This window comes from Syngnathoides biaculeatus, chromosome 7 (assembly GCF_019802595.1).
Source record: "Syngnathoides biaculeatus isolate LvHL_M chromosome 7, ASM1980259v1, whole genome shotgun sequence".
NCBI classification, from domain to species: domain Eukaryota; kingdom Metazoa; phylum Chordata; class Actinopteri; order Syngnathiformes; family Syngnathidae; genus Syngnathoides; species Syngnathoides biaculeatus.
This window is the reverse complement of record NC_084646.1, coordinates 15,843,405-15,861,920: the sequence shown is the minus strand read 5'-3', so window position 1 is coordinate 15,861,920 and position 18,516 is coordinate 15,843,405. Positions and strand designations below refer to the sequence as shown.

General features: G+C 42.7%; 2 protein-coding genes across 7 annotated transcripts in view; one reads left to right on the top strand and one right to left on the bottom strand.

The window, feature by feature from the left end:
- On the top strand, positions 1–8,263 carry prg4b (proteoglycan 4b). The gene is made up of 12 exons (XM_061825177.1): positions 1–67; positions 239–355; positions 1,529–1,651; positions 2,131–2,190; positions 3,400–3,459; positions 3,547–5,319; positions 5,704–5,790; positions 6,371–6,507; positions 6,604–6,760; positions 6,855–6,965; positions 7,562–7,690; positions 8,127–8,263. The coding sequence occupies exons 1-12, from the start codon at positions 1–3 to the stop codon at positions 8,234–8,236; spliced, it is 2,931 nt and encodes a 976-aa protein (XP_061681161.1). The 3' UTR covers positions 8,237–8,263.
- tprb (translocated promoter region b, nuclear basket protein) overlaps positions 8,250–18,516 on the bottom strand; it is a 27,052-nt gene continuing 16,785 nt past the window's right edge. For 2 of the 6 annotated variants that reach the window (XM_061825083.1, XM_061825086.1), the window contains exons 34-51: positions 17,870–18,084; positions 17,709–17,782; positions 17,382–17,578; positions 16,918–17,208; positions 16,634–16,794; positions 16,475–16,555; positions 14,959–15,144; positions 13,891–14,007; positions 13,110–13,203; positions 12,684–12,793; positions 12,345–12,419; positions 12,160–12,251; positions 11,287–11,387; positions 11,108–11,206; positions 10,862–11,012; positions 9,219–9,346; positions 9,044–9,130; positions 8,250–8,467 (exon numbers count right to left, since the gene is read on the bottom strand). In XM_061825083.1, the coding sequence (XP_061681067.1) occupies positions 8,418–8,467; positions 9,044–9,130; positions 9,219–9,346; positions 10,862–11,012; positions 11,108–11,206; positions 11,287–11,387; positions 12,160–12,251; positions 12,345–12,419; positions 12,684–12,793; positions 13,110–13,203; positions 13,891–14,007; positions 14,959–15,144; positions 16,475–16,555; positions 16,634–16,794; positions 16,918–17,208; positions 17,382–17,578; positions 17,709–17,782; positions 17,870–18,084 (2,309 nt within the window). In that variant the 3' untranslated portion in view covers positions 8,250–8,417. The remainder of the gene's footprint in view (positions 8,468–9,043; positions 9,131–9,218; positions 9,347–10,861; positions 11,013–11,107; positions 11,207–11,286; positions 11,388–12,159; positions 12,252–12,344; positions 12,420–12,683; positions 12,794–13,109; positions 13,204–13,890; positions 14,008–14,958; positions 15,145–16,474; positions 16,556–16,633; positions 16,795–16,917; positions 17,209–17,381; positions 17,579–17,708; positions 17,783–17,869; positions 18,085–18,516) is intronic. The other 4 variants (XM_061825084.1, XM_061825088.1, XM_061825085.1 and 1 more) reach the window with 3 other exon arrangements.

The following is an 18,516-nucleotide window of genomic DNA, read 5'->3' as shown; positions in this document are numbered from 1 at the left end:
ATGTCTTTGACGCTTCTACGTTCGTTTATTCTGCTGGCTTGTGCCGTGACTCCGATTGTCAGTCAAAGTGAGTATGATGCTTTAGTCATATTGTTACGTTTAATTGCACGCTGTGAGTAAACAAATCCTTCACGGCATTTGTGTGTTGTATTCATTTATGTTTACCACGTTGGCAGTAGTTTACCACGCAGTGAGTCCTGTGTATGTGACCTCTTCAATGTTGTTTTCCCATCAACAGCCAGCTGCAGAGGGAGATGTGGTATTGAGTACTACCGCGGTTACCTGTGCCAATGCGACTACAGCTGCGTGGCGTACGGCGAATGCTGCCTGGACTTTGAATCTCAATGCACCACAAGTGAGTGGATACTGTGTTTCATCTCGTACCGCAATCATGTCGCACCATCAATATTGGTTGTATATTTGAACCCCAATCAAAACCTCAGCATTCAACAGATGACGCAATGTCTTATTCATAAGCTTTCACCAATATGGACATTAAGATACTACGGTCAAATTTACTCTCACTAGCCATAATACTGGCAATGTACAACCATACGAAAAATTCATGATTCGCCTGTTTGGTTTTGTTATCCTTATAAAGAAAGGTTTTTAATCCATCCATCCATTTTCTTAGCCGCTTATCCTCACGAGGGTCACGGGAGTGCTGGAGCCTATCCCAGCTATCCTTTGGCAGGAGGCGGGGTACACCCTGACTGGTTGCCAGCCAATCGCAGCGAACATGGAGACAAACAGCCGCACTCACAATCTCACCTAGGGACAATTTAGAGTGTCCAATCAATGTTGCATGTTTTTGGGATGTGGGAGGAAACCGGAGTGCCCGGAGGAAACCCACACAGACACGGGGAGAACATGCAAACTCCACGCAGGTGGGTCCGGGAATGAACCCAGGACCTCAAAACTGTCAGCCCAAAGCTTTACAGCAGAGCCATCATGCCACCAGGTTTTTAATAATGATGATGATAATTAGGGGTGGCACGGTGGCTCAGTTGGTAAAGCATTGGCCTCACAGTTCTGAGGTCCCAGGTTCAATCCTGGATCCTCCTGTGTGGAGTTTGCATGTTCTCCCCGTGCCTGCGTGGGTTTCCTCCGGGCACTCCGGTTTCCTCCCACATCCCAAAATTATGCAACATTGATTGGACACTCTAAATTGCACCTAGGTGTGATTGTGAGTACAACTCTTGTCTGTCTCCATGTGCCCTGCGATTGGCTGGCGACCAGTTCAATGTGTATCCTGTCTCCGGCCCTTTGACAGCTGGGATAAGTTCCAGCACTCCCCGCGACCCTCGTGAGGATAAGCGGCTAAGAACATGGATGGATGATAATAATTATACTGGATTTCATTGGCCTGCTGATGTCCCCAAAGCGACCAATGAGTTGAGTGACAATATTATTGCTCTCGTGTTCCTCAAGAATTAAAAAAAAAAACTATCACTATATACAGTATGTACTACGTTCATGTGCTGCGGCTCACTGCACAAGCATGTCGTGTTACATTTATCTGCCACAGAGAATTCCTGTAGAGGTCGATGTGGGGAATCTTTCAAGAGAGGCCAACTGTGTAGCTGCGACTCTGATTGTGTTAAATTCAAGCAGTGTTGTCCAGATTACAAGATCCACTGCGATGCAGAAGGCAAGCTTTATCCAGGACATTCAGCATGATCAGTATAGTGTTCCGAAAGTCGTTTGGGGCAGAAAATATAGTGCATTATCCATATCCATGACTTTGTTGTCACTTTGCATGAACAACACAATAAAGAAATAGGACAGACAGGGATGGTGTAAAAAAAAAAAAGACATTCAGCACCGAGTAGTTCTGCATGACAACCTGCATGTAGCATGCGATTCCTGCAGGAATCCACAGCAACACATTGGCTTGATGTTATTTTTTTTTTCTTAACAATTGCCACAGAGGAAAACAGTGGAGCATCCAGTGCAACAGCACCAGGAACGAGTAGTTCATGTGTAAATGTAGACGCTAAAAACCCCAAAGGTATCTTTAACTTGGAAAAAAAAGGCCTGTTTTGAACACAATATATACTGTATGCGAACAAAATACTGTATAGCGCTTGCGGTGATCCCTCTAACATTTATTCATCCATATTCCAACAGAGGAAACCGCAAATGAAGCAGAGCAGCCAAATTTGGCACTCAGCGCGGAAAATGAAGAAGGTAATGATTTTAAATTTTGCCTAATACTCCAGGAGCACAGTAGAACAGTGGTTAGCCCTTCTACCTCACACCTCTGAGTTGTGTGGTTCAAATCTCGGCTTTGCCCTCTTGTATGGACTTTGCATGTTGTTCCTTTTGTTCGGGGTCTCCCTAATTCCCTCAAACTTTTCTGGCAAGCAGTCCATGGTGCACCCCATCTCTCACCCCCCACCGGAAATTTAGACAAGAGTAAAAATTGTAGTTGAAGCCCACTTACTGTAGCTGGGACAGGTTCCAGCTCAACCGTGTTGTAGAGAAAATACATGGATGACTGGATGGATTCCAGTGGTGTAATCCAAGGTCTTCTGAAGTACATTTGAGATCATCTATTATGAATATGAGCAAGACTCAATTATCAAGAGGATGTTCTTAAGCAATTGTCCCCTTGTGGCTCTATTACTGTGGTTTTATCTCCATGCAGAACGGGCCAAAAAGCACAAGCTCGAGTGTCCAAGTGTGACACAAGAGAGCACTAAACTGTCATAGTGTGGGAGACTAATAAGTACAACTTCACACCCAAGAGAGCAAAAGCAAAAAAAAAAAAAAATGGGTAGCAAGACATATACTGTATGGACAAAAATATTGGAACACGTCTCTTAATCTATTAATTGGTAATTAACCAATAAGGGATGGCTTAGACCACTAGTTAGGGGGAGGCTTTTTCCGATTTCAGCATGACTGAGTCACGATGTACAATGCGAGGGCCATAAAGGCATGCTTGGATGATTCTGGTGTGGAAGAACTCACCCCTAACCCCGACCTCAACCCCATCAAGCATAATTTGGGATCGTTGTGAGGGTGGCAACCGGTTCAGGGTATACCCTGCCTCCTGCTCGAAGATAGCTGGGATAGGCCCCAGCACTTCTGCGACCCTTGTGAGGATAAGCGGCTCAAAAAAAAATGGATGGGTGTGAGAATGGCCTTCTTTCAGGTCCAAATCTACCCTCACAATGTTGATGGATGAATGGAGCAAATTCTCAAGACACACTCTCAACATCTTGCAGAAAAACTTGTCGGAATAATGAATGAAATCCATATGTTCTTCCATGTAGACAAAATGTTTGGGAAACTGCATTGCTTGTTCCTTAGTATGAATGTATTTTGAAAGTATTCATTCATGCTTAGGCGTGCAGACATTTGTGTCATCTGTTTCATATTTTCCTGTGACAGATAATTATGAGGTTCCAGGAGTGAATCCAGTAGCATATACACCTGATAATCTCAATGATGGTGAGCAATTTTATGGGAAACAAATGACATTTTCAATTTCACGGCAAATTTTAACACTGTTTTTGTACTGTGACATTGTGAATACAGGCATGTACACTGAGACCATTCGCAATGATGAACTGCCCTACACTGAAGTTACAGAGGAAAATCAGACACCAGATAGCAATAGCGGGTATGGGTCATTTCCAACAGAGCTCGTGGATGTGGCCTCCACTCAAGCCAAATTGATAACAGACACGGCGCAGGCCAGCACAGAGGCAGCTACATTGGCCATGACAGCGTCAGAAGACGAGGTCAAGTTAACCACCACTGAGATGGCTGATGGAGTCACCACCACTGCAGTTCCCAACTTAGCCACAACTTCAGAATCCTCACTGGATCCGTCCATAACTTCCATCCCACAAGAACCCTCACGAGAGTCTCCCACAACTTCAGTACCAACACCAGAGCCATCAAAAGAGTCATACACACCTTCTGTCCCTGAAGAAGCCTTTCAAGAATCCTCCACACCTTCATTTCCAGCCGAAACCACACAAGAATCATCCACACCTTCAATCCCACAAGAACCTTCACAAGAGTCTTCCACATCTTCAGTACCGCCACCAGACCCCTCACAGGAATCATCCACACCTGCAGTTCCACAAGAACCCTCACAAGAGTCTTCGACATCTTCAGTACCGCCACCAGAGCCCTCACAAGAATCATCCACACCTTCAGTCCCACAAGAACCCTCACAAGAGTCTTCCACATCTTCAGTACCGCCACCAGAGCCCTCACAAGAATCATCCACACCTTCAGTCCCACAAGAACCCTCACAAGAGTCTTCCACATCTTCAGTACCGCCACCAGAGCCCTCACAAGACTCATCCACACCTTCAGTCCCACAAGAACCCTCACAAGAGTCTTCCACATCTTCACTACCGCCACCAGAGCCCTCACAAGAATCATCCACACCTGTAGTTCCACAAGAACCCTCACAAGAGTCTTCCACATCTTCAGTTCCGCCACCAGAGCCCTCACAAGACTCATCCACACCTTCAGTCCCACAAGAACCCTCACAAGAGTCTTCCACATCTTCACTACCGCCACCAGAGCCCTCACAAGAATCATCCACACCTTCAGTCCCACAAGAACCCTCACAAGAGTCTTCCACATCTTCACTACCGCCACCAGAGCCCTCACAAGACTCATCCACACCTTCAGTCCCACAAGAACCCTCACAAGAGTCTTCCACATCTTCAGTACCGCCACCAGGGCCCTCACAAGAATCATCCACACCTTCTGTCCCACAAGAACCCTCACAAGAGTCTTCCACACCTGCATTTCCACCCGAAACCACACAAGAATCATTCACACCTTCAGTCCCACAAGAACCCTCACAAGAGTCCTCCCCAACATTAGCATCTAAAGAACCCACGCAAGAGTCCTCCACAGAAGTGAAAAGCTCTGAAGCACCTATGATTCCTGATTCAACGACAATGGTCCCACCATCAACCACCTTAGTTGTTACAACACACCTCGATTCCTCTCCATCGGACCCTAAGAATCCCACCACGAGTGCTCCTCCAGCGGTGTCCGACCTTGATATCATAACAACAGTTGATCCTTCGCCTTTAGATGTGTCACAGGCTGGTATTTCAAATGAGCTTACACCAGCAAAACCTTCCAGTAATCCACAGACAGTAACCCAGAAACCGACCAGCCCTCAATCATCTAAACCCACTCCTAAAGCTCAGGACGAGCCAAACCCTTCCAGTCTACTGACGACTACAGCCCCTGTGGAGAAACCTGCTCTCAAACCTGGGACTAAGCCAGTGGAAGCAGTGCAGATGGTGGATAGTTCCAGAGACTACCAAGCAGGTAAACATTTGGTTTGAATATAAGGACCACATTGTAAGTTGATGAGTTATTAAGAGTTATTTGTTTATGTGCAGTGGTCGGCAGGGATTGAGATGAACTTTTTTTTGCTCACCATCCACTGTGGCTGGTAGTTTCCAAGAGTTACTACCCACTTGGCAATTTTGTTTGCCATATTTTTGTTGTTGTTGAGTAATTATGTCCAATAGCATTTAAGCTCGCGCCAATATGTAATAATAATACAAACATTGATGTTAAAGAAACATAGAAATACCTCCTGTCCAGAACCAACCACTTACATATTAAATTGATGTTATAATAAATATATGTACGTATATATAATATTCTCCAGAGCAATGATTTTATCCAAGATGTCTTTATTTGCAGATGACAGCAATGACACAAACTTGTGCAGCGGGCGCCCTGCCAGTGCAGTCACCACGTTGAGGAACGGCACAATTGTGGTCTTCAGAGGTTGGTGCCAAGATGAGAAAAAAACATTACAAAAACTACACATGTCAAGTCACAACGGTTCTGAAAATAAAATTTGTTGTTGTGACAATGGGACGCAGTTCAGACAGGAGTATTGTTTTTGTGTTCATCTCACGTTGTAATTTATGACATTAACATTATTACATGACTAGTTTTTAACGAATCAACTCTCATAAAACGCCCATAAAGGCAAAACCTTTCGGAACGTATTGTAAAAATATAGAGTTAAGATTAGCCATAAAAATGTAATTGTTTGTATTAAATGAAAGTCAATGAAAGCAAAAAAACCTTACCAAGGAACTTATGAAACTACAGTATTGTCAAAATATTGAAAGGAGCGATAGTAGTTTTCAACTTAACTGTATGTCTCTATTTATTTTCTGATCTTTTATAGTTTATATGAAAGAAAATGCTTTTGACTATATTCAGCACACAATTGTAGTCATAATCTAGGTCATTTTTTACAATGGATTTCAAAGTCCTATGCTTATGATACATATTACTTAAGACTTTTTTCTTTTTTTTTTAGTGTCTAACAACGTGTTAATGTTTTGGTCCACAGGTCACTACTTTTGGTTTTTGAACAGAAACAGGGTTCCAGGTCCAGCCCGTGACATCACACAAGCGTGGGGTGTGCCGTCCCCCATTGACACCGTGTTCACCCGTTGCAATTGTCAGGGGAAAACATACATATTCAAGGTAATTTGTGTGACTTCATTTGAATCATCTAACAAAAGGAAAAATTTAAAAAGGTAAATGTCAGTTTTTGATGTACGGGTTTCATACGGTTCACAGGGAAACCAGTATTGGAGATTTGAGAACAATAATTTGGACCCGGGCTATCCAAAGCTTGTCGAGACGGGCTTCGATGGACTTCGGGGTCACATCACGGCTGCTCTGCCTGTGCCTCAGCACCGCGGGAGGAGAGAATCTGTCTATTTCTTCAAGAGAGGTGAACCACATGACCACATTTTACACTCAAATTATTCAATATTCCATTCGACAAAACGTATGAACCCATGCCCACTTTCTGTCGATTCTCACAGGTGGATTGGTGCAGAAATATTCATATAAGTTTGGCACCAGCCCATCATGTAACAAGAAGAAACCCCAATTTGCCATTTACACAATCCGCAACCGAGTGGCAAGACATGCAGGTATAAAATAAAACGGTAGTTAAGTTAGTGCACAAGGGAATTTAGATAAAACTGCTGTGCCCAAAATACACTTTATTTACCGGTTGTCAATCAGACAAAATCAACGATATAGCTCGTTGTAGTCTTTTATTTTTTAAATTGGTCACATTTTGATATCATGTGCAAATTTTAACATGGGATGTTTAAACAGGTTTTGTTTTCAGGGTATGTTGAGCGAGCGTGCCATCTCTGACAGGATGTGTTGTTTAGGGAAGACCAGTCAACGAATGCCTCTCTTAACAGTGTCAATCAAAACTGAGCATAATTAACCTTGTAAAAGGCAGATTTTCTGATCAAAGGAGTGGATTTCAGGCTGTTTGGAGTAAAACTGTGTAGTAAATGTCGCAGTGGGTGTGGGCAGAGCAATTTGACACAGTGTGAACTTACGCAGGCCACTTTTGAGTTTCAACACAGCTCTCTGGGAAATGAGTCATGCTTCAACTGAGAGGGATCCTGGGAGATTTAGCACACGGGAAAGGGCTTCTGCACCAGTTATGAGAACCATTAGGTGTGACATTTTAACAAGGTGTTTTTTGACAAAGCCGAATTGTTTCCAGAGTCACTTTTGGGACCCACAATCAACATACGGACGACCTGGCGAGGATTCCCCACCACTGTCACCTCGGCTGTTTCTGTCCCCAGTTACAGGGAACCAGAGGGCTACAGATACTACGTCTTCTCAAGAAGTAAGTAGCAGCAGAGCTTTACCTAAAAACAAATTTAAAACAGATTTACGAGGAGTCTAGAACAGGGACCATGTGTGTTTGGGTGTGCCAAACACGGTTGGATATAAAATTAAAAAAAAAAACTTCATAGAGAACAATTTTATTGCAGTACTGACAGCAGTTAAAGTTCCATCAGAGTACAAGAAATTTAAACCCTCAAGGATGTAGTAATTATAGTAGTATTCCACATAACAAAACAAGTTGATTGAAGACCAAATTGTTCATAGTGTGCTCTGCAATTGGTTGGCGATCAGTCTGGACCTTGCACCTCTCGTTTAAAAGTCAACTGTCATCAGATGAATTCTCAAATGGCTCCATTTCCCCTTTATGGCACAGAAATGTCCTGATATAGACAGAACCCAAACCCAAATCCATGTTATTTTTATGTCTTTTGCAGCTAAATCCTACAATATTAGGATGGACGGCGAGCGACCCGTTGTCCCTCCCACAAGAGAAACCCCATCTGCGCAGAACAACAATTTCATCAATTGTCCCAAAAAACTCTGATGACCACAGCCTATATTGTACAGACTTAAAACTTTTAATAACATTTTAGAGAAAGCACATCACAGACTGTGATCAAAACTCCATTAATTTCTAAGCAATATAAAAGCAAAGGGCTTTAGAACAGGCGAACAAGATCAAGACTGAATGGAGGAGGCTCTGTCAAGATTTCCCTGTGGAAGCTTCATCTTGCGATGCGTCTGCCATGAACTCCTCGGGAAGGAAACGCTTGTCCTGTTGGGATTGAGGTTTAAACATCACATATAGTGACTGAATAAAGTGTCATTCCAATAAAAACGCACACCTTTCAAAAGTATGCAAAGATATTCATGTGTTAGAAGCAGCGTCTGTAACTGTATATTTAATTTGCAATAAAGACTGTCAAACTGTAAGCAAGGTTCTTTTCTTACAGTGTTGAAAGCACAGCACTGTGGAACTAAGTAACAGTGCATATACTAAATCAATTTTGACAATAACTGAACAAAAACTTTATGTAGACAAGATTGGCCGTCAGAAAAGTGTTTTCCTGTGCATGCGATAAATCTTAGTTTTACTTTATGAATTGAACAACTGAAATAAATGAACATTTCAACTATTTTAACATTGAAATGCTCCCCAACTATATTAGATATAAATAAAACTACTTTCAAAATATAGTATCGCCAGTCTCACGGAGGCTACTGTTACAGGCTCCGAGTCTTAAGACAACTTTGATTAAACGCACGAGAAGGCAATATCTAGTAACAACATCCTGTTGTGTCCTCCTGATGCGTGTATGGCGATACCGGACGATGAGAGAGCAAATCCTACCTCCTCTCTTCACGCGCCCACCGTGGCTTCCTGGCCAACGCTGCAGCTGCCTGCTGGGTGCAGCCCTGCTTGGAGCACTGCTGGTATCTGCGGAGAGAGCAACGAACCTTTCAAAAGGGACTACTACTATTAAAATGTATGAGAACGTCAGATGATGTTGGGTTACAAAGTGTACCCGCAGAGCTGGAGGAAGGCTCCTGGCTGGTGGACGGCAAGCTGGCCGTGTCGGAGGGCTGACTGGGCTCCACCAAATCATCTTGAGATATCACAGCATCCACCGAACTCTCAGCACTTGGCCTGGAACTAACACGTCAAGTACACTTTTTATGAGAATACACACAACCTTTTTCATTTTATTTCAGTGTAATTAACGATTCATTACAATTAAGATTTTATTTTACTATGATCACTGGTTCCCCCAAATATTTTCAAACTCAGGATCCAAACTATAACTGATTTCCTTCAAAGACCCCACAAAATAATAAAATTAAAAATAAAAGTTTTGTAGCATATGACTTGGACTCAATTTGATGACTTTAGATTGGACTTGACCATATCTTAAAAGACTTGATTTGGAAATATATTTTTATCCGCTTGGTAAAATGACTTGAAACTAAAAGTAAGGACTTGGGACTTGACTTAGGACTTGAGAACAAAGACTAGACCACTTATTCTTTTCAGAGTCATGGGAAGCTAGTGATGGAATTACTGTTTTTGTCCTTTAACAAATGCTAAAATAATTTACTAAAAGGAAATACTGGGCGCTAACAACAACATTGAAGGAGAAAAATAAAAAATTCCTGGCAACTAGTGGCATTTTAGTATGGGGGTAACATTCTCTGGTCTTCTTCACATGTCTGGGGTAGTTTGGCAAGACAAGTCTTTTCGTATACAGAAAAACATCCAAGCCCGGCTAAATTTTGCAAAAAACATTTGAAAGCTCCCAAATCCACATGGGAGATTGTGTTATGGTCTGACGAAATCGAGGTTGAAGTTATTAGCCACAATTCCAAGTTATGTTTGGCGCCAACACCTCAGCGCTCATCACCGAAAGAACACCATGACGAAAGTGAAGCATGATGGTGTCAGCATCATACTTTTTTTTTTCCAACTGGAACTGGCGCCTAAAAAAAGTCCAAACGCAGCCATTGGCAGCACAAAACATTGAAGGCTTCTGTTCCAAAATTGACCAACTTCATCTTTTAGAATCACAATGACCCAAGAAAAATGGGTTCACCAGAAGCAGCTTTGGAAAGGCCCAGCCAAAGCCCAGACCTGAGGGGTGATCTGAAGAATGATGTACACAGGAGATTCCCTCAAAATCTGACCGATTTGGAGCGTTTTTGCAAAGAGTTGGCAAATGATGAAAAATAAAGATAGAGCCCTACCCAAAAACACAAAGTGCCGTAATAAAAATCCAAAGATGCCGCAACATTATTGGGCTGAGGCCAGTGTATGTATTTATACAAATCGGTTATCGTGTGTGTGTGTGTGTATATATATACACACACACACACACACACACACACACCACACACACACACACACACCACACACACACACACACACAAATTTGTGGCTTGTCAAATCAAGCGTTATAAAATAAAATGCCGTTTGTCTAATTGATATAAACCCATCATGTCAATAAGCTCAAGCGAGGAATAAGTGGATTTGTTTATCCTTTTAAGTACTTTTTAAGCAATTTAGAGAGCTTGATGCAACATTCAAGTGAACTTGAAAACAGAACAATCGTATGTTTAAGAATTTCTACCACTATTTGAAGTATTTGGTCTGCTGATAACATTGATGGCGTCTTACTTATCAGGGTCTGACTCCAGAAAGACGTCATCTCTCTCCTCGCTTGTACTGGCTGTGCCTGCCGTGAGGAGCCCAGGAGTGGACGTGCTCACCATAGGAACCGACTGAGAGGCCTGCTCAACAGTGTCTGATGGAACTACCTCAGAGAAGACTAATAATGGGGGAAAAAGGAGTGTACACGTCGTTTCTTTGACACTGTGGTCGTGTGTTGGCATGTTAAGTATCTCAATGAGAACTGAGTGATACCTGGGGCTGCTAACTGTAGTGGTGTGGTAGGAACACTGCGTCCACCAGACTCCTCTTCATGAGATGCTAGGAACAAGGGGCTGTCAAACATCCCAAGACCTGAAGAGAGTCACAATCACAATAAATGCTTCACTATTTATAGTGGGTTCACAGAACACACATCCATACTACATACATACCTCCTTGAGCTGCAAGCTGGCCGAGATCTGAGCTGGTCTGTGGCACATCATCAGATTGGCCAAAACGGAAGGTCCGACTTGAAGCCATTTGGGGCGAACTGCTGAAAGAAATACTGAGTTAGGAGGGGACACTAATCAGCAGAAACATGGAGACACCAAGTGGTAAGTTTAAATCCATGGAAGCTTATTATGCACAAGTGATTTCATTTAGAACTTAAAGACAAAAAAAAAAAAAAGTAAAATAAATTGCAGTTAAAGCAGGTTCCAACAATATTCTACTCTACAATTGACAATTAAAAAAAAAAAAAAAAACCCAAGCAAATCAGCATGTGTGTACTTTCTGCCCAAATAATGCGTGGTGAGCTGTGTTGGTCACACATTATGAGGGCTGAAAGCAAACATCTCCACCAACAACATGAGTCTCCTGACAGACAGACATCTGTCCTGGCAAGACTGTTCTGTGAGAGGCAGCGTCATGCCACGGGTCATTCAGACTATCTTAAAGTACAAAATAACAGGAGTCGTTAGTTAAAAAATAAATAAATCCATTATTTGCTTGAATAGTCACCTATTTGTTTTTGCTCTCAAGGCAAAGTCAAGTCAAAAGTATTTTTTTGGGTGTAATCTGAGGGAAAGAGCTTCATTTCGTCATGATAAAAAAAGTGTTATGGCACAGTCTTGTAGCCAAAAACAAACCTGTTTTGGTAGGGTGACTATTAGATTTATGGTGGGTGGCATTCCCTACCCCAGCAAATAGCACGGGTTCATAGTAGGGCATTTGGCAATTGCTGGTATATTCTCTGATGTATTAATACATAATTCACCTGATTATGATCTTGGTAGAATGAAAAGGTGTGCATGTGTGAGACTCACTGGACAGCCTGGTCAAAACCATCAGAGCAGTGTGGAACCACCAGCGTGGGAGCGCTAGGTACCATCCGGTCCTCGTCGTCAATGTGGTGCTGCTGTAAAGATGAGCGATTGGTTAAATCATGTCATGTTACACGCTGTGTGTGTGTTTGGGTGTGGCACACAAAAAATATTGCAGAGGGACTTACAGCACTGCTGGGGACCCCAGAGAGCTGAGGGACTCTGCCGACTGACTGGCGACGAGCAGGAATCCGTTGCGACATCTAAAAAACGAGGAAAAAAGTACAATTTTCCGCTGAAGCTGTATGACAAAATGAGCTTCCTTTGTTCATTTTAAAACAATGCAATCCAGTGGGAGAATTTTTTTTTTATACATGAAATCTGACTTAAATTGCATTTTATTATCTTGTATTTTGGCACATATAAACTGGGTTCCGTGTTAATAAACGAAGAGGGTATTAAAAAACGCGCACTGGTGTAATCTGTAAGTAGACCTGGTCAGATGATCTGTGCTATGTGCAACATACCTGAGTGGGGGGTAGTGGATGTGTTGGTCTCCTTGGTGATTGGGGCATACGAATGCCAGAGCTTGTTATGGGTTGTTCAGTAGAGAAGGCCTCCATTGTCGTGGTCTCAACTAAAATATTTGGAAACACGATATGTCAGTGAAATGAAATTATCTTTCATTGCAGCATCTTCTTAGAGTGGTTTTACCATTCAAGTAAAGAGACTGCTGACATTTGAGTTTTTTTTTTCCCTTAAAGTAGGAACATTGTAGTCACAAGAGGACAGTTGGTGCTACCCTCTCCTTCAGACAGACAACAACATTACAGCTCTCTAAGTCATGGTTTAGCATTCGATAACTAATTAGATGACGGGACAGGTTGTGAGCACATTGGGCGAGTCTAAGGTGGAGCAACACGTGTGCATTAATAAGATTTCCTGGATCTTACAGCTGGCCGTCTGGGAATCTGCTGGTCTCTGGGTGGAGTCGGACGCCCCCAAACTCTCCTCCGTCTCTGTCCCTGGATCGGTTACGTCAGCTCCCTGAGACAAGGAAGGAACAAAAAGTATTGCAAGAGTACTTCACATGCATAAACACCTTCTGATGAACTTAAAAGTAAATGAAGCCGAGTTCAAAGGGACAGAAAATCGCTTATTTTCCAATTTAATGATGCGAGCTGTGAATTGATAGGATTACAGACCCCTTCTGAGAAGGGCAAGAATGTTAAAAAACAAAACTACCCCAATGGAACTCTCAAATGTACCATAAAGACCTCTTGGGAATAAAAAAATCTTAACTGAAATGATCTACTTTGTTGTTTTTTCTTTGGAGGTCTAAACTAACTTCTGTGGTATTCCTTATTTTTTGGGTGCCAACTTCAGTCACTCAGAGCCAACTGGCAAGCATTTTCTTTCCACCAAAGCTTGTTAACAGTCATACTTTTATTACATAACAGCAGAGTTACACAAAAACAACAAGTAGCGATTTGCAGTTCATCATGCTACTTTCACTCACAAAGATTATAGATGACAGCAAATTTGGCCCTGTGCAATTTATGACACATGGATAACGTTCTGCTGGGATTAGAGTGGAAAAACTGAGTCCAGTTGTGAGGCACACAGGACCTGAGTGTGGGAAGGGTTAACACGTCTACTGGAAATGACAAGTGTGTGGGTGAGTGTACGGGTCAGGCTGTCACTACCGGTACTTCACACGTGTGCTAATCGAACCTCTGTGTCATCTCCATCGTAGGCCTCATTGCCTTCTCCGCTGCCCTCGTTACTCTCCTCTCCGTCATCTTCCTCCTCTTCTTCCTCCACCTCCTCCTCATCGCCCTCATCATAGTCCTACAGAATATAAAACAACAACAACAACAGGGTCACAGAGAGTCTTAAGCGTGTATCAGTTGACATGGGGTGAGAGATGAGGTATACCCTGGACTGATCACCAGTCAATCACACAACTGACATAAAGACACACTCAACACCATAGTGGAACGGTATTTATTCATCCTCGATGAGAATAGTAGTTCACGGGGGGGAGGCAGTGCTTGTACAACTAGTTCAGGGATGTTTTTCTAATTCTTTAATTGTGCTTAGAACATAAGTGAGCAAAGTCGGATGCGTCACCAATTCACCAGTCGCTCTCCTGCTCCATAGTGAGCAAGACCCCAAGAAAAGTGAACTCCTCCAAATGGAGCAGGACAGGGAAAGGACATTTTGCTCTTTACTTTTACGACTGCGGGTCATAGCCTCAGATTTGGAGGTTGCGATTCCCATCAAAAGCACAAAACAGTCTGTTGTGCTCTCCGGTGAGAGTTGAAAGTCCCGGTAAAGCAAAAAAAAAAAAAAAAAAAAAACCATCCGCAAATCCAGCAATACTAAAGTCAACAAACCGAACCCCATCATCACCTTAGCTACGCTTAGAAATTCTTTCCATCGAGGTTATGAACAGAATCTGCTGCAAAGGGCAGAGTGGAGTAGAACCCTCACTGGAAAAATTCTAATATACAGTCGACCATTTGGACGAAACTCCTAACATATAATAAGTTAATGATTTAACGAGAAAGATCAATATTGATGCAACAAATATTACAGTACTCTATGTCCGAAATTGCTGGTGGATTGAGCAGGCCATTTTCATCTAAAAATAGCAGATGTGATTAAATTTTTTTTGTAGGCAAAATGAAAATGTTCTTCAATATTCCAATGATGTAATTTGGAATCGCATATGCAGTGTTCCCAATGTATTTAAGCAGCCGAATGAAGCTTTTGAGGTGCTTTTTTCTCTACCTTTACCTGTTCATCCTCCTCTTCATCCCCTTCTTCTTGGTTTTCCTCACTCTCCGTATCGGTTACAATGACTATTACTTCTAGCTGCTGCTCAGGAGTTTCACTCTGTGTGAGAGTAACTTCTTGGTGCATGGTGGTAGATTGAGATGCTGCACTCTCATCATCATCATCCAGCGCCGCAAGCTCTTCCGTCTAGAAGGTGAAGCAACCAATGCTGATTCCAACATTAAAACAATTTGTTCAAAGTATTTTCTTAGTAATTCATTTTAACATAACGTAATGAGGTGGCGTCCGGGCACTGTTAAAACTAAGAATCTCAACATCATTTCATTTCACATAAACAGTGCTCAGTAATGTAATACAGTAATACCTAACCACTGTCATGAGATATCAGCAGGTGTGCTGTGGGAAATGATCCAATTTGAGCAATGATTTTTGCATTCCATTTATGGCCATTGTTAGTGATGGCAGTGTTCACAGCTCCTCTACCACCTTACGGCTGCTAGTCCTGCGTGTCTTGTGTTTGTTGAGTAGGAGCTCTGCCCTCTTCCTGCAACTTTGTCGAGCTACACTTGGTCTTGTGATGGATGTAAGCTGCTGGTGCAGGTCTGCTAGCGCTGCCAACTCTGCTGTGTAAGGGCAGTTTGTGCACCCCTTTTGCCTCAGCTTGTCAGGGTCCTGTTTGGTCATTCACAAAGGAAAACGCAAACTGTATTGTTGCCTTTGGTGCCCTCCTTGGAGCCAGTGCCCTCTGCACAGGATGACTCGCTCCTGACCCCCTTAGCAAGAGTTTTTCCTGGAGATCCGTGCATGGATGGTGGTTGCATGTCTCCTACATCGTGACGAGCTTATTAGTGCGTCAGCCACCTTTCGGACAGTGAGGACTGGGCTACAGCCCCGCCTCTGAGGTAGAGTTTCAACATGCAATGTTGACCGGGACCGCAGTCTAGCGGTCAGCAAGGATGACAAAACGAGAGTTACAATATGTAACTACGGTTCTATGAATTCTGAATGCCTACCAGTGTGTTCTGTCATTCAGAATCCTCATGTTCTCACGAGCTGAGGCCATGTGACGTCGGACACCATGAGACTTTTTTGGTATGCATACTCGAACTGTGCATGCGCAAAGGGAATATTCAGTGCTTTGAGCACCACTGCCTGCCCCTCATTGGGGATTCAAAGAACCCTTGTTATATATGCAACTTTCATCATGTTTGTGTGTGGAAAAGCCATTTAACAGTGCGAGGGTTCTAGACATTTTGAACGTCATATAGGGATGACATGCGGCACTTCACACTAAGTGAACTGAAATATCATTTCAGTATACAGTACTGGATACACTAACATTTTTGTTGGTGGTGTGATATGGGATTTTTTTTAAATGCAAAATTTGTCCCTTTGCTGAATAAAGGTTGGAAAACTGCTTTTTCAGGGAAATCAAAATATCACTGTTGGATGTTTTCTCACATACACCTAATGGTTCTCATTTCTCTTTACATTTTCATGTGAAATGCTGGCATACCTGACTGGCTTCGATACCCTCTTGACTGTCTGTTGGTACCACACCCTCAGCTTCTGCGTTGTCATCAGCCATCATTTCTTCCTGAGAGCAGCACATTACACCAGTGTCTTGAACAAATTCAAAATAAATAAAGACGTGTAACCTGTGTAACCTCTTCACCTCAGGACCAACTCTTTGAATAATGCGCAGTTTTTTTGGAATGGGAGCCCTGGAGGTGTCCTCTTGAGGAGCCTCGGTGTCTGTGACAACAGTGCTGCTACTTTCATCTTCTTCACGGGGTCTTTTGGACATTGAGGAAGATGATCCTGGTGTGGCTGAAACTAGATAAAGCGTGGACTTTATTTGGCCAAATCTCAGATAGTGAGATTGAACAATTGGTGAATCTATTTAAAATACAGTACAAGATTCTCAATACTTATATAGATGATTTAATTTATTCTCACCGGTCCCAAATACAGCAGAGGTGGAGGATGTTGAAGGCCATTCCACCTGCGAGCTTTGTGTTGCCTCAATTACCACAGGTGGCAGCTCCTGATTGACTGGCTCCGCATGGGTGACGCTCTGCTGTTGCGTAGGCTGGACAAAAGCTGTGGCTTGTGTTTGGGTTTGCTGCACGGTCAACATGGGGCTGGCTAAGGTGGTCTGGATGTTGGGGCTTGCTGAGCGTACAGAACCACTAGCACTCCCATATACAGTCACATGCTCCACTGGTGGACCCTCTGTCGTCTGCATCACTGAAGAGGAAGTTAGGTCATTATGTAGAAGACATTGTTTGAGTATGATATAGTATCACATCACTATGAGACATGACATTCCTTTAAAAATATTACAGATGAAATGTGATTCGTGTCACTACAAACATTATTAGAGAATGTTCAAGCGTCTACATCCCAATCTTAAGACTTACCTTCCTGTGTCTCAACCTGTGTTGTGGGCATTACGGTAGCAGTGGGTGTAGGAGTGGGCACAGTGGCTGGGGTGATCATGGGCCTGATGCTTGCCCTTGGAGTGGGCTTGTTCCCGGGGTTGACGGCTTGCTTGCTCGCTGTGGCTACTACAGGTGTTGGCTTTATGTTGGCAGTTGGCGGCTCAGATGTGCTGGCACTGAACGCAAAAGGTGGAAAGACTGTCAGGTCACATCTGTATCACCCATTTAGACTGGATAAGTGTTTCACTGAATGCTTTAGCTCTCCACTCCACCCCTGACAAACTCCTTAGTTTTTGTGCATCATACCTGCCCCTGTCTGTAGCTGGGGTGGACTTAAGACTGATCTGTCTCTGTTCCGTACTTCTTTGCTGCTCTTGAGGCTAGAACCACAACAGACACCAAGCCATATTAATTTTTATTTCTATTTTCAACAGAACAGAAATTCCCATCAAAAATCAAAGACTCACTTTGCTTGGACCCGCCTCAACAGGCTCATCTCTTTGCTCTTGTCTTTCTTGCTGACCTCGCAGTTCTCTTAGTTCTCTTTCCTGTCGATTAAACCGGCCCTCGTACTGAGACTTTATCGCGGTTACACGGACTTCAAACTCCTCACTTTGTTGCTTTAGCTCCTCACATCGCTGCTTAAACTCCTCATTTTCCTTCTGCAGCTCGTCTTTGGCGCCTAGACATGACATATTCTTTTGAAACTTAAAAATAAAAATAAAAAAACAAGAAAAACACTGTGCGACTCAAAAAGGCAAAGGAAGAACATATTACGATTATGCCGTTGCTGTAATTTTATTGTTAATGTCTGATTTTTAGTTTGTATTTTACTGTAGTATGTAGTTGATGTTTCAGTGCTTTCACTAGTTTTAAAATAACTTATGCGCTTCTTTGTGTGGAATGATCACAGTTTCCCCTCAAAAATGTGGTTGTAAGATGGCATAAAAAGTTCAAGGGGTAAGAATACTTTGTCATTGCATTGTACAGTACATAAACATTCCATACATACAAAAGAAGAAAATTAAGACATTAATTAGAACATTAAGCTTTGTACAAAAAAAACCCATCACAAATTAAATATCACAATGATGATTGGGTTAGGGTTATAGGT